At 44.8% G+C, this 12,136-nt stretch overlaps 1 protein-coding gene across 3 annotated transcripts in view; it reads left to right on the top strand.

Annotated features, from left to right (window-relative positions):
• The window catches only part of TRIM2 (tripartite motif containing 2), a 138,343-nt gene that overhangs the window by 18,474 nt on the left and 107,733 nt on the right, over window positions 1-12,136 (top strand). For 2 of the 3 annotated variants that reach the window (XM_036240474.1, XM_036240477.1), the window contains exon 1: window positions 11,393-11,506. The exons of the other annotated variant lie outside the window; for it this stretch is intronic. In XM_036240474.1, the coding sequence (XP_036096367.1) occupies window positions 11,477-11,506 (30 nt within the window). In that variant the 5' untranslated portion in view covers window positions 11,393-11,476. Of the gene's footprint in view, window positions 1-11,392; window positions 11,507-12,136 lie in introns of those variants that run through there. 3 annotated transcript variants of the gene reach the window in all.

The raw sequence follows: 12,136 nt of genomic DNA, 5'->3' as shown, positions 1-12,136 counted from the left end.
ACTCCTGCTAGCTCCTTTAGGTATCCACAGAGCAATTCATTCATTCATTCACTCATTCGTTCATTCAGTAAATATATATATAGTCAAGTGCCCGCTTGTACTGGGGATGCCCTGCTCTCAAAGAGATGGGCCTATACACTCGTCTCAGGTGTCACAGGGGACCCTCTGGGGGTATAAAAAGTGATAAGGGCGGAGGAAGAGGACCTCAGGAGAATGGGCACTTATAATTGTAATAATAATAACGAGCTAACTCTTTCATAATGAGCCTTGCTCTGTTCCGAGTACTAGCTCACACATTCTCATAGCACCTCTTTGAGGTGGATACCATTGTTAAATCCATTTTACAGATGAGGAAATTGAGGCCCATAATGGTTCAGTGATTTGCCTAGGTCTCATAGACCAGGTGGGGTCCTTTCCAGGCAGTTAGCATTAACCACGAAGCTGTACTGCTTCTCTAGAAAGACTATAAAAAGCAGGTGAGGGGAAGGAGGTGGTTCTGGAGACCCTATGGGCTCAGATCACAAGTGTCAGGCTAGGGGAGCATGCACAAGGAAGGGACCCCGGGTTGGCCAGATTCTCAGCAGAACAAGGGCTCGCTGCTCTCCTGGCTCCAGCAGACACATCAGGCAGACTTACCTTGAACAAAGTCCTTCCAAACTGTGAGAGCCTGTGGCCCCATCCCCTGTCACCTCCCAAACTGAAGACAGCTCTGGGTCTGGCTTTCAACCTCCCCTCATCTGCTGGGGATAAGATGAGTGGCGCATAGGGCCAGGTGCAGAAGGAGGGAGTGGCAGTGAGGAGTCCCTGGCAACCTTCCTCTGTTGTTAGGACGCAACCCCAACATCCCCCTCCACCAGCAGCAGGAAGGCACGGGCCAGCCTCACAGGGATTAAGTGGGAGAGGCAGGGTAAAGCAGGGCTGCTCAGTCGTGCTGTCTGATGGGGCAAGGCCAGGCTGCATGGAATGAGCCTCCAGAACAGAAGGGCTGAACCAAGGCTCTTTTACCTTGGACAAGGATTCTAGCTCGAGGGGCAGAGGGCATGCAGCAGGGTGCTAGAGTTGCCATAACAAAACACCACAACCTGGTGGCTTGAACAACAGATATTTATTGTTTCACAATTCTGGAGGCCGGAGTCTGAGGGCAGGGCGCCAACATGGTCAGGTTCTAGAGAGGGCTTTTTGCAGATGGCCAGCTGCTCACTGTCCTCACATGGCATTTCTTGGGGCGGGGGGGTGAATAGAGGGAGAGGGCTCTTTGTTGCCTCTTTTTATAAGGACACTAATCCTATCAGATCAGGGCCTCACCCTTATGACCTCATTTTACCTTAATGACTTTCTTAGAGATCCCATATCCAAATATAGCCACATTCAGGGCAAGGACTTCAACAGATGATTTGGGGAGATATAAATAGTCAGTCCATAACAGGGTAGAGGGAAGTAGCTTCACTGACACGTTCTCTGGGCACTTTGAGGAGAACCCTGTTCTCCCCAACTGTCACCTGGGTGGACTTTTGACCCCAGGTCTAAGGCTGGATGGGCCCAGTATTGCTCACCTCCGCTCGGTCTTACAGTGAAACTCCGTCGTGTGCATGACAAAGATCAGCCCTTTGTATTTAAGACATTACCATCAGTGCTGCTGCTTTGTCCCGTCCTGAGTGGGGTTTCTCAGATGCGAGAAACCTCATCGGAAGCACAGGTCCAGTTGCCATCCCCACACCTGCTGACGCATTTCCGTCCAGAGCACCGCCTGCCCCTGGCGTTTCCCCATGGTGGGCAGTGCCATGCCTTCTCTCTGAAGCCAGCCTGTGTCCCTTTTCTAGGACACTTTCCTAGACAGGCGTTCTTCTCAGCAGGATCTTTCCAGTGATTTGCCCTTTGTCTCCTCTTTTGATACATATACTCTTCCTATTATTTATCAAATGATTATAAGACAAATGAGTGGCCCTGACCGGTTTGGCTCAGCAGTCAGAGCATCGGCCTGTGGACCAGAGAATCCCGGGTTCGGTTCCTGCTAAGGGCACGTGCTTCGGTTGCAGTTCATCCCTGGCCCCAGGTTGGGATTGTGCGGGTGGCAGCCAGTCCATGTGTCTCTCTCACGTCAATGTTTGTCTCTCTCTTCCTTCCTTTCTCCTCCCACTCTAGCTGAAGATAAATGCAAAAGTGTCCTCAGGTGAGGATTTAAAAAAAACAAAAAACGAGTGAATGAATGAATGAGTCTTTCATTTTGACTGTAGTTCCTGAGAGTAGAGTTTATTCTTTCTTTCCCCCAAAAAATTTCTGGTCAAAAGAGCACCCAGTATGATTACTTCCTTAAATGACAGGTTCTTCACTCAACATAAAAATTTGGAAATCTCAGGAATATTTTAGTTTTGACTTCGTTCGCCTTTTCACGCCGAGGTTACTCAGTCCCAACCTCACTCTCCCACTTACATTTAGTGAAAAAGTGTCAGTCGCCCTGGCCAGTTTGGCTCAGCGGTTAGAGCGTCGGCCTGTGGTCCGGAGAGACCTGGGTTCGGTTCCCGCTAAGGGCATGTACCTCGGTTGCAGTTTGTCCCCGGCCCTGGTTGGTCATGCGGGTGGCAGCCACTCGATGTGTCCCTTCACATCGATGTTTCTCTCTCTCTCTCTCTTCCTCTCTCTCCTTCCCGCTCTAGCTGAACAAAAAATGGAAAAATGTCCTCGGGTGAGGATAAAAAAAAAAAGAAAAAGTGTCAGTCTTGGAGGCTCGTCTTCCCAGCACCGTGAGCCAGCGGGGTCTGCCCGTCCATCATTCCCCGGGGTATGTCCCTTTCACATTTGCTCTGATGTTTATATGTGTGACCGGAGCAGCTGTGCCTTTGTGTTCGGGAAAAGCCAGGCCTCCCTGGGAGTTGTTTAGCCAACAGCATTTGTGGCATTTCTAAGACAAACTTAGCAATGGATGTATTCGGGATGATTCTAGGATGGATTATGCCAGTCAGGGGGACTATCTCTCCGGTCTCAGGGAGCCCAGACAGGAGGTGAGGAGACAGGACATAGACACAGGAAATTATGTGAGGACAGTTGCAGAACCGGAGAGAGTTTCATGGTTCCTACTCATCATGGGGAGGGCGCTCATGAGGAGGAGTATGATAGGAGAGACTGGGTTCAATTGGCAGCCGGTGGGGGATGTGAACCAAGGAAGGTGCAGTGTGCAGATGGTGGTTGCTGTTAACACCGACTGTTCCTTAGCCCAGGGGCCGAGGAACTTGCTAGATCAGTGGTTCTCAACCAGAGCTGGTTTGGGGACGTTTGGCAAGGTCTGGAGACATTTTTGGCTGTCACAATGGAGGAGGGAGAGAAGGTACTTCTGTCATCCAGTGGGAAGGGACCAGACATGCTGATAAACATCCTACGATCACAGCCCCCTCGACGAAGAATTATCCAGCCCAAATGTTAGTAGTGCGGAGGCTGAGAATCCCTGTGACAGCCTGAGGGAGCGTCCAGTCTGAGTGGTGAGAACTGGGTCACCTCAGCTCCTTGGGACAAGGTTACTTATCTATGACGCAGTGACCTCTTGGGTTACATTGGCTCTGACGGTCTGTGATTTAAAGGAGCTGACTAAACTGGAGATTAAAGATGGCATGTGAATGTCTTCAGAATGTCACGCTGTTTTTAAAAGCAGAAGAAATATGGAAGTTTTCAAAGAGACTATTTAGGAAATAGTGCTTACACCTCAGGTGAACCTTTAAAAGTTTGAACCGTGTCATTTTCATAAAACCTGTAAAAAGAGCTGGAAGGGCTTCATTCTCATGCTTTGTCACTAGGAAGGAATTCTCGTTGGGACTCCAGGGACAGCCCTGAGCAGAGTCTTCTCCTAGAGTTACACAGAACCCAAGATGCCAGCCGGCTGCAATTGAGGCTGCCTTTCAAGTACTGTGCCAGCTGCCAAGTCCCTGAAAGGAGCAGTCAGCTCTCCCAGCCTGGGCCATTCTCTCCCGTCCCCCGACTGAATCAGAGTCACACCCTGTCTGCGCAGGGCTCTCTTCATATCACAAAGAGTCTGCTCTTCTAGACCCTAAGACGTGACCAGAGGGAAAGGATGAGGAACAAAGCAAGCTGTGGCCAACACGGGGCAGCCAGCCTAAAGAGAACAAAATGTCAGAGTCGCTCAGATAGATCGATGACGCTGCGTTCATTGGGACCTGCCAGAAAAAGCAATTGGGTCTAATAAAACCCCCTTGCCACAAATTAGTAAGGCCTGTTTTATGTACTGGAAGAAAAGAAAAAAAATCTAATATTAAAAATTCAAAGCATGCTTATAAAGCACGCCGTTTGTAAAGAGAAAATTCTCTACGAAGATGACTCTAATTAAGGATCTATTACCATGTCAAAATAAGATACATTTTGATTTCAGGATATTGGAGCAATATTTTCATGGACATAGCAGACTTTATTTTATAAGTATTTATAGTCACGAATTATATATGTGGAATTAGAATGCCAAAATGGAATACTTCCAGTATCAATGTAAACAGAGAAGCTGAAGGTCAAGAAAAAATTAGTAGATGGTCTACACTTAGGATCCAAAGGAAGAGAAGTTCACTGTGGAAAAAGCTACTGAGCGGTGTCAGATCAAGGACCAGTGACTGTGGTGACATTGGTCCTACCATGCATCTTGAGGCTCTCTTTGGATCTCTCTCTCTTTTTTTTTTTAAATCCTCACCGGAGGACATTTTTTCTATTTTTTGCTCAAATAGAGTGGGAGGGGGAGAGAGAGAGAGAGAGAAACATCGATGTGAAGGGACACATTGAGTGGCTGCCACCCACACGACCAACCAGGGCCAGGGACAAACTGCAACCGAGGTACGTGCCCTTAGCGAGAACCGAACCAGGTCTCTCTGGACCACAGGCCAACGCTCTAACCGCTGCGCCAAACCGTCCAGGGCTCTCTTTGGATCTTTAGAGAGATTGTCAGAGTGTGAGCACCGACTGCCCAGGGTCGGTTGGGAGGGTTAAATGAGCTGATACAAGTCAAGGCTCTCAGAACAGTGCCTGGCACAGAGCAGGGGCTGGGTGCGTATTATTATCACTGTTGTAAAGTTCTGCTCCCGCTTCTGAAGGGGGTGTCAGCTTGCGGCTTCCCCAGAACGAATGGGACATTCTTTTCCATCTTCTGGGTTCATTTGGGTTATTGGTGAAAGCATTGCATTACTCTTGGATCTAGAATTACCCTTTATTATGGAACCTGGAATTAATTCTGAACTAGGTTTACAGCAAATTTACTCTTGGTCTTCACCAGCTAACTGAAAACATTTGTGGTGTTAAAGATTGTCATGGCTCAGCTCAGTGGGCTGGGTGATTGGCAAATGGGCCCAAGACCATTGCTTGGCCCACTATATAAGTCAATTTACTGCTCTTTCCTTGGCTACAGAAAAATTAGGCTACAGGCTACAGCCTAATTTTAGGTGTCATTTTACAAATGTGGGCTATTAGTCATATGGGGACAGACTAAAAGATTATCTAGGAGGTGTGTAAAAATCTACCAGCGTGGTTGGAAAGATAAGAGTACATTCATGCCGCCCTGGCCAGTTTGGCTCAGCGGTTAGAGCGTCGGCCTGCGGTCCAGAGAGACCCGGGTTCGGTTCCCGCTAAGGGCATGTACCTTGGTTGCAGTTTGTCCCCAGCCCTGGTTGGTCGTGTGGGTGGCAGCCACTCGATGTGTCCCTTCACGTCGATGTTTCTCACTCTCTCTCCCATCCTCTCTCTCCCTCCCATTCTATCTGTACAAAAAATGGAAAAAATATCCTCGGGTGAGGATAAAAAAAAAAAAGTACATTCATGCCGATGTGTGGTTAGCAGAGTTTTCTTCATATCTCAACTTCATAAGAAACCTGACTGTAAGCCTTATCATCACTGTCTTTTTCAGAGAATTATAAAGAAATGATATGGAATAATAAATATGGGATAGCCACATAATTAGTTATAACGTACCTCATCTACAAAGAATAAATGCATTTGAGGATGATGAAAGATTAATGAAATGTATTTAGGACTTTCCGTCTCTTTAACAGGTTATGGACTGACCTAAAAGTGAATGATTTTTATCCATAATTTACAATGCATTGAGAAACAGCTAAGCAGAACGAAATCAAAAGCCTTGTCACGGTTCGAGATGGGCAAAGATGGGGGGAGGGGCAATGAGGACATCTGTAATAGTGTCAATGATAAAATTAAAGTTTAAAAAAAATGATGATGAGATCAACACATTCAGATATTTTTTGAAAAGTCTTGTCAAAGTCAAGGAAGATGATAGCTTCATTCCACCTGTCTACAAAGTGCATCAATGCCACTGATGGTTAAATCTTCAGCTTATCTTTATTAAGCCATGTTGTCTCTGCATCTCTGTTATTTCCTTAAAAAAGAAAGCAAAGGATTTAAAAAGGAGATAAGTTAGGCTTAGAAGTTTGTGATTTCTAGAATCAGCGGAGAAGACTTGAGGGGTGTGATCATTCATCCAACAGAACATCCAAAGGGGTTCTGTTGTGATTTCAACCAATTCCAACTCCTACTTGGGCTCTCAGCATGAGAATCTAATACTATGGGTATATCATTTAAAAAATATATGAGTATACAATTTAATATTTTCCTTTCAGTACAGTGTTTTGTAGTTGGCAAATCAGGGGTTTGATAGTACACTGTGGGACATTGAACTAAGTCAGTTAATTGTTGCTGCGGCTCTTTAGGAGGGTGGGAGGAAGCTCTGCTGATGGGTAATTGAAGCCTCAGGTTGCCAAGGTGGATGACTAAGAGGGGGTTGGTTCGGATCAAGGGTAAATTTTAATGGGATGATGAGCATTCTCAAAGGGCATGTAGCAATTTTCTGAATGGCATAATCTAATGGTTTGAAACTTAGAAAGGAGTGATGTCATCTCCCCATCTTTTAAACGAACATACTTCTCCCTCTGTAATTATTTTGTGTATTATTTTTAATAGCAGCTATAAGCCAATGGCAACGGATAGGAGGGTCAGGAAAGGAGGCCTCAGGGTCATGTAGAGCAGCTTTGTTGGGGAATTTCCACAGTGGTTCTTTCTTTTCTTTTCTTTCTTTTTTTTTTTTGGCATATGCCCCTAGCGGGAACTGAACCCGGGACTCTCTGGTCAGCAGGCCAATGCTCCAACCGCTGAGCAAACCGGCCAGGGCGACAGTGGTTCTTTCTTGATAAAATTACTGGCAAAGTCTTTTTTCTATGTCTTCAAAGCCTGCTCCTCCTCCATGCTCTCAGTTCATTTTCTATTCCAGCTTTCCAAGAGGTTTTCCTTGTTAAAATGAACTGAATTCAACTACAGTCCTTCCCAGATTACAACTCGTGACTCTGTCTCTCTTCATTGGTAACAACACATATGATGAAAGAAATAGTAAACTCACTGAGAATGTGCAACATTCTGTAGGTCACTGCACTCAGAGTTTATAGAGAGTAGGAATCACATCTACTAACACTCTGGGGAGGGAGAGAATTTGAGTCTACTCACTGAAAGATTAATCTGGGATCAGTTTCTTAATTTTTTGTGTATGGCATCGCACCCTGGGTCTGCTTATCTTACTATGTATCTCTGGGCGTGGCACTTAATTTTGCAGGGCTTTGGATTTTTCCATCTGAAAAATGAGGGTATCTGGTCAGATTAGAAAATCCCTCATTTTCTAAAGTTCTATGGTTGTTTTCTGCAAATGAAAAGTGGGTAAAAGTTTGACAGTTCACTGTGGTCTTTTCCTGGTTTGTTTTCTCATCCCGCTAGAAAGAGCCACACTACTCGTTTTGACATCTAAGATGCTTCTTCATACATTTGTTTATTTTTCTTTTTTGCATTGGGAAACATCTCTTTCCCAATATGTTTGGTTCTTCACACGCCTCTGCTCAGGGAGTAACATAGGGAGTAGAAAGATGGCTTCACTGCCCACCGGCTGGGTGACTCGGGCAAATTAAACTCTCTGATCCTGTTTCTGTTATCTATACAATGGGAATAGTAATTCCTACCATCACCACTCCAAGTGGCTTAGAATATAGTAATGTGATCAAGCATGAGATGACCTGGCATGTAGCAGCCAGTTACCAAACATTAATTCACCCTGCTTGCCATTTTCCTGTTCCCACTGGGTGGTCTTGTTCTTTCTCATCTTTGATAGAGAATGGGGTACAAGTGGGTCTCCTGGTACCCAGCTGCCCCAAGGTATCTGGCACTTAATAGATGTTGAACAATGCATAAATATTGTGTGAATGAATGAATTAAAATATATATATTTAAAATCTTCAGCAAACTCATGAGGTAATCTTGCAAGAAGGCTCCTATTTAACTCAGAAAGTATTGCAGCTTAAAACAAACAAATATAAAATTAACCATTTTAAAGTGAGCAATTCAGCAGCATATAGTACATTCTCAGTGTTACACAATTACCACCTGTATCTGGTTCCCGAATGAATCCCTGCATTTGTTAAGCAGTTTCTCCCACCTCTCCCCCTCCCTCCAGCCCATGGCAACCACCAATTTGCAGTCTGTCTCCACAGATTTATCTATTCTGGATATTTCATGTATATAGAATAATATAATCTGTGACCTTATGTGCCTGGCTTCTTTCACTTAGTATAATGTTTCTGAGGTTCAACCATGTTGTAATATATATCAGTACTTTATTTCTTTTTGTGGTTGAATAATATATATATATATATATTGTGGTATATATATATATATATATACCACAATTTGTTTATCTATTCATCTGTTGATGGACATTGAGGTTGTTTTCACCTTTTGTCTGTGGTACACAGTGCTGCTATGAACATGGATGTACATGTGTTTGTCATGTGCCTGTTTTCAGTTCTTTTAGGCTTATATCTAGGAGTGGAATTACTAGGTCATATCCTAATTCTATGTTTGACTTCTGAAGAATTGCAGAGCTGTTTTCCACAGCATCCAAACCATTTTACATTCCTACTGGCAATGTCTGAGGGCTCCTGTTTCTCCTCAACCTCTTCAACACTTTATTTTCTTTTTTTATTTTATTTTATTTTATTTTTTTAATCCTCATCCGAGGACATTTTTCCATTTTTTGTACAGACAGAGTGGGAGGGAGAGAGAGGAAGAGAGAGAGAGGGAAACATCGATGTGAAAGGGACACATCGAGTGGCTGCCACCCGCACGACCAACCAGGGCCGGGGACAAACTGCAACCGAGGTACGTGCCCTTAGCGGGAACCGAACCCGGGCCTCTCCGGACCGCAGGTGGACGCTCTAACCGCTGAGCCAAATCGGCCAGGGCAACACTTTATTTTCTTACGTAGCTATCCCAGGGGCTGTGAAGTGGTACCTCACTCTGGATTTGCATTTCCTAAATGACCAATGAGACTGAGCATCTTTTCATGATTCGTTGACCCTTTGTATATCACTTTTGGTGAAATGTCTATCGAAAACCTTTGCCCACTTTAAAATTGGGCTGTTTGTCTTTTTGTTGTTGAGTTATAAGAGTTCTTTATATATTCTGGATACTAGAGCCTTATCAAATATATTATTTGCAAATATTTTCTCCTATTGTGTTGGTTGTCTTTTCACTTACTTGACGGTGTCATTTGATGCACGGAAGTTTTTAATTTTGACGAAGCCCAGTTTACCTATTATTTCTTTGGTTGTTTATGCATTTGGTATTCTGAAGCTTTTTCTTTTTAATGACAGAATCGTAACACTTTAGAGGAAAACCAAACCTTTTAAAGAAGGTAAACTGTGCTTTATTATTATGATGATAAATTTTAGAAAGAGAGAGGAAGAGGGAGAGAAAAAGAAGAGAAACAATTTGTCGCTCCGCTTATTTATGCATTCATTGGTTGATTCTTGTATGTCCTGACCTGGGATCAAACCTGCAACTTTGGCGTATTAGGACGATGCTCCAACCAACTGCGCCACCTGGCCAGGGCTGGCCACCTGTACGTTAAGCAAGAGCCATACAAGTACAGCTGGAGCAGCTCCTGTGACCATCAGAGGAGGAGGACCAGGGGCAGCCTCATTTGGAGGAGCTACCAGAGATATCTTACTTTAATACAAGTTCAACATTAGTGACAACATCATAAGTATTTAAAAACTAACATAGATTAGAAAAGACGGTATCTTTGGATTATTATTTTAACATTTAAAGTCAGAAAAGCTTGATACAGAGTTTGTGGAAAATAAGTATATTTTAATACTTTTTCTCTGCTGGTTAATTTTAAGTCTACTGTGCTTCCCTTTATAAATAACGAGACCATTCTGAACTGTAATGACCACCAATCAACCCAATAGCTCTTAACTTTATTTTTACTTCAGTGGGTTATTTAGGAGTCACATAAAGAAAAAAGGCCACCGTTTATTTTCTGGCTTGTGGTTGTAATCACGGGGCATCGGAAGGTTAGGCGGGCATAGCAGCTTTTTTTTTTATCCTCACCCGAGGACATTTTTCCATTCTGTGTTCAGATAGAGTGGGAGGGGGAGAGAGGGAGAAGGAGAGAGAGAGAAACATCCACGTGAAAGGGACACATCGATTGGCTGCCACCCGTACGACCCAACCAGAGCCGGGGACAAACTGCAACCGAGGTACGTGCCCTTAGCGGGACCCGAACCCGGGTCTCTCCAGACCGCAGGCTGACACTCTAACCGCTGAGCCAAACCTACCAGGGCTGGCATAGCAGCTTTAAAAGCAGAAATTAATTAAGTTCGGGAGAGAGAAAAAATTTGTGGCTGTTGGCCTTCTTTTTCCAAATACACCAAAAAAAGTCTGCTTTGTTTGCATGTGTATGGTCAGGTTAAGGGAGCATTTAAAAGATGAGTGTGAGCCCCTTATATTTGGGCAATACAACAAACCTATTTCTCTGGGTTTTGAACGTGTTCCATTCAAATCAAGCATTTTCTCTGTAGAGGTAGTGAGAGCTTCTCATCAGATATAGTCAACAAAATAAGTGTGTCATAAAAGATCTTCCTTGGATTCTGTTCTTTGATTGAAAAATTCCTTTGTACCTCAAGGAATACTACGTTTATTAACCCCGGAAGACCAAAGACGGCTAATAGAACACACGTGTCTGTGGCTTTTAAAATACATATTATTATATGTGAGGTATACAAACTCCTTGAAATGGGTCTTCTGCAGGCTGTGACTCAAGTTTTCCACTTGGGCCCCCTTTGTACTGCTGGGCCTTACCTTACAGGTGAGGACCCAGCTCTTCCTATTCAGTGTGTCCTGTGCCCCCGCCCCCAGCTCCGTCTCCCTTACTTCAGAATGAAACACAATATCTTAAGCTAACAGAGCCTAAAGAGGCTGATCATTGGTTCCCTTTGTCCCCTGAGACTGTAGCCCCGCCCCATTGGCTTGTGCTGACAAGCTGTTTATATTTTTGCAAGGGCTACTCTTTAACTCAGCAGCCTGATGACTATAATGGGCCCGATTGTCTGCGGGATGCAGAGAGCTGCGTCCCCATACCGGAGCTGGAGGCCCGACCCCCATGCACAGGAGTGGCCGTTATGGAACCCAGGTAAGGACACTCCTGAGTGTGCGGTGATGCTTCTGAGTGCTGGTTAGTCCTCGGCACTGTCTGGGAGTTGTGATTGAGTTGCTGGCTTTTTCCTGGTTTTAATTTTTTCCTGCTGAAGACAGAGGGAGAAGATCAGTTATTTTGTATTTACGGACACAGCTCAACTCAGGCAAGAAAGGAACAGGGAAGCAAAAGCTTGGGAGACAGACACAGTCTGGTGCCTGGCTTGATACCAAAGCAACATGGAAGAGGCAGAGCTCAGGACTTCTTCACTGAGGTGGTGAGAATCAAAGGCTGTTGTGTTTTCTAACCTGAGTCTGCACAGTCAGGAACTGTGCCTGCCTCTGCGGGGTTCCTGTAACCCAGCTGTGAGCCGGTGAAACCCAGTCGGCCCCTTTCGAAAGGGTCTGATATCTGCAGTATTTTCAAAGGGCAAACCGAAGTAGTCCTGCGTGTCATAAATCGTTCTATTCAGAAATGTGGGAACGGTTTGGAGCTGGCAGGCTGTAAAGTTTTACTGCCCCATAAAAGTGCTCAAAGGGCACTACAGCCGCTCTGCGCAGTGGGCTCAGGAATGAAGGAACAGCCCCAGGCCATTGGCGCCTTTGTCCTTGACTACTCAAGAGAGAA

The sequence above is a fragment of the Molossus molossus genome, unplaced genomic scaffold (assembly GCF_014108415.1).
Source record: "Molossus molossus isolate mMolMol1 unplaced genomic scaffold, mMolMol1.p scaffold_m16_p_4, whole genome shotgun sequence".
NCBI classification, from domain to species: domain Eukaryota; kingdom Metazoa; phylum Chordata; class Mammalia; order Chiroptera; family Molossidae; genus Molossus; species Molossus molossus.
Note: the sequence above shows the minus strand (reverse complement) of the source record. Positions and strands in the feature narration are given on the sequence as shown.